Source organism: Canis lupus, chromosome 3 (genome assembly GCF_011100685.1).
Source record: "Canis lupus familiaris isolate Mischka breed German Shepherd chromosome 3, alternate assembly UU_Cfam_GSD_1.0, whole genome shotgun sequence".
NCBI lineage: Eukaryota > Metazoa > Chordata > Mammalia > Carnivora > Canidae > Canis > Canis lupus.
In genome coordinates this window covers 74,114,974-74,117,966 of record NC_049224.1, presented here as the reverse complement: position 1 = coordinate 74,117,966, position 2,993 = coordinate 74,114,974, and the positions used below count along the sequence as shown (strand labels likewise).

At 37.2% G+C, this 2,993-nt stretch overlaps 1 protein-coding gene across 1 annotated transcript; it reads right to left on the bottom strand.

Annotated features, from left to right (window-relative positions):
* Positions 1–319: 319 nt before the first annotated feature.
* On the bottom strand, positions 320–2,689 carry TLR1 (toll like receptor 1). The gene is given in 1 exon segment (NM_001146143.1): positions 320–2,689. A coding segment is annotated over 1 exon segment (2,370 nt).
* Between the last annotated feature and the right edge of the window lie 304 nt (positions 2,690–2,993).

Below are 2,993 nucleotides of genomic sequence, written 5' to 3'. Positions count from 1 at the left end.
CACCCGGAGCCCGACGTGGGATTCGATCCCGGGTCTCCAGGATCGAGCCCTGGGCCAAAGGCAGGCACTAAACTGCTGCGCCACCCAGGGTTCCCGAAATTAACTATTTAAATCCAAATTATATCATTTCATTAATTTTTATTACCACATATAAATGGTGAACTGGAGAGCCTGAAAGTATGCATTTTTATCTACATCATAGATTCAAAATTGCATTTATATTTGTGCTGATACAAAATAATCAATTACAATAGAGCTTCCAAAAACAGGAACATTTTTCCAAAAGCAGCAAGAGAATATTTTTAGACCTATGTGTGATCTATTTTTTTGCTTGCTCCCTCAATTTAATATTAATAGACGCTCTTAGGTTAGCCCAAAAAAGTCCATGTTTGCTCTTCTCCTTGGGCCATTCCAAATAAGTCCTTTGTGCCATGAGATTTTTGAGCTTGTGATAGCTGCTAGGAATGGAATACTGTGGAATAGGTTCCAGCAAGATCAAGATTAAGTTATTAGATCCTTCATGAAAGAGATTGTGGTGGGCAAAGTACAGTTCATAATGGCACCACTCACTCTGAACAAAGTTGGGAGACAGAACAAAGATGGACTTGTAACTTTTCTCAATGCAGTTTATGATATTTTCCACAATGCTCTTGCCAGGAATAAAGTTTCTCTCATGGAGACAAATCCTTAGTTCTTCTTTTTCTAGGTTTGGTAGTAATTCACTCTTCACCCAGGCAGAATCATGCCCGCTATATGAAATAAAAGCATGGAACTGGATGGTTCTTTGGAGATTTTCTAAGGGTGTGTTTCTTGCCCTGCGCCGGGTCTGGGTCCACTGAAACACCATCCTAAGATACCAGGGCAGATCAAAGTAGATACAGAGCGCAGTCACAGTAACAGTGAACACTAGCACAGCAACCCCAATGGTGACAAGCAGCAGAGTTGTGTTGCAGGATAACGGAGACACGTGAAAGTCCTTCAGTAGGGTTCCCTTATAGTTTTCTGGAGAGTCACACTTATAAGAATCGGGCCAACCCTCTACTACTTTGCTTGCTACCTGGCCTAGACTTTGGACAAATTCTCTCAGCTCACATGTACACTGGAATGGATTATTCCCTGCGCTTATGGACCTAATGTTATGGCAGCTCTGGAGGAAATCAGCTGATGGATTGGAAATTGAATTAGAGTCAATGATCAGTACAGAAAGCCTATTAAAAGTACCACAGTCAGGAAAGTGGGCTAAAGAATTGGAAGCAACATTGAGTTCTTGCAAATCTTCTAGCTTCATGATTGGTTTAGGAATGCTCCTTATTCTGTTATCGTGAAGATCAAGCACCTTGACCTTGGGAGGTAAACATCTGAAAACAGAGTCAGTAAGTATATTTGAAGACATATTTAAACTTAATAAACTTCTAGTCCAAGAGCAGTTTCCTTCATTTTCATCATACCTTAGAGAATTCTGGCTAATATCCAATTGTTGTAGAGACTTCATCTCGTTGGTCATTTGAGCTATACTTGCAAGTTCTTTTAATTGATTCATTTGTAAACTAAGTGTCTCCAGTTTAATCAAGTTTCTACAATTTTTAAAAACAATGTCTGTTAAGAGATTATTAGAAAAATCCAAATGCAGAAATGGACTAATTTGAGATGGGCAAACCATGTGGACCATGTGCGTACCAGACACTGTGAAATTTTGGATGTTCATATTTGAAAAGATTTTATAGATATAACTTTGTGGCAAATTGAATGCATTACTAACGACTTGGTGTATAGATAAGGCCTTCAGTGAAGTGTCAGAATAATCAAAATCTCTGAAGTCAGGGTAACCTTGTAGTTTTACATTTGAAATTGAGAAATACTCTATGCTTGTATGCCAAACCAACTGAAGGAGCATAATGAAAAAATTCCAAGTTGTTTCAATGTTGTTTAAAGTAAGACTTGATAACCTTGAATTCTTTTGAAGTTTTGACAGAACATTTTGGAAATAAGACCATCCATGACCATCTGGCACACATTTGATATTAGACAATTCGAGACTTACTGCAGTGCTGACTGATACATCCAGAGTAAAACTGAATTCCTTTCTTATAGGGAAAACAATGTGAAGACTTTCTGTGTTAAGCTTTTGAAGGCTCTCAGGGTCTTCTTTTTTCCCATAAGTGTCTCCTAAGACCAGTAAAACCTTTCTGATATGCAAAGAAGCAATTGGTAGCATGCTAGATTTCTGTAACTGTGTGGCACTCAACCCCAGAAACTCTAGTTGAGACATGTTGCCAAACTCTTTGCATATGGGTAGATCATCAAATGCATTAAATGAAAGGTCTAAGTGCTTGAGGTTCACGGTAGGATGGCAAGAAATCCTCCCCAACTCATTGTGGGACAGATCCAAGTATTCCAATTCCTGGTTGAATTTGAAAACACTGATATCAAGATATTGAATTCTATTATAAGAAACAATCAAAATCCTCAGCTTTGATAGTGATAGGATGTCAGAAGTCTGAAGCTCAGATATATAGTTTTGTGATATATCTAAGATTGTTGTTTTCAGGGATAGGTCTTTGGGAATGTGAAAGAGACCTGCTTTTGATCTGTTAACTAGAAAATCACTTTCTTCAGACAATTGTATTCTGATCTCAAGTATTAATATGAAGATGATGGCAAATTGGAAGATGCTAGGATTAGTTTTCATCATTTTGTAACACTAGACATCCCTAAGTGTAGTTGCTGTTCCTCAGAATATCGCAATTCGGGTAAAGATCCTTAAAAAAAGAAAGAAAAGAAAACCACTTTAAATGATATTATTAAACTAGGCATGGCTGACATTAAACATTTTTTTCTAGAGATTTATAAAATAAAGACTGTGTTCTTTAGAGTCACATAACCTGAAACGAGGGAAATATATACATTGTAGACAATTATACTACCTCTAATTAAATAACTTTTAATATGGAAGGTGTAACAGGCTGAATAGTGACTTCATCCAAAAGATATAT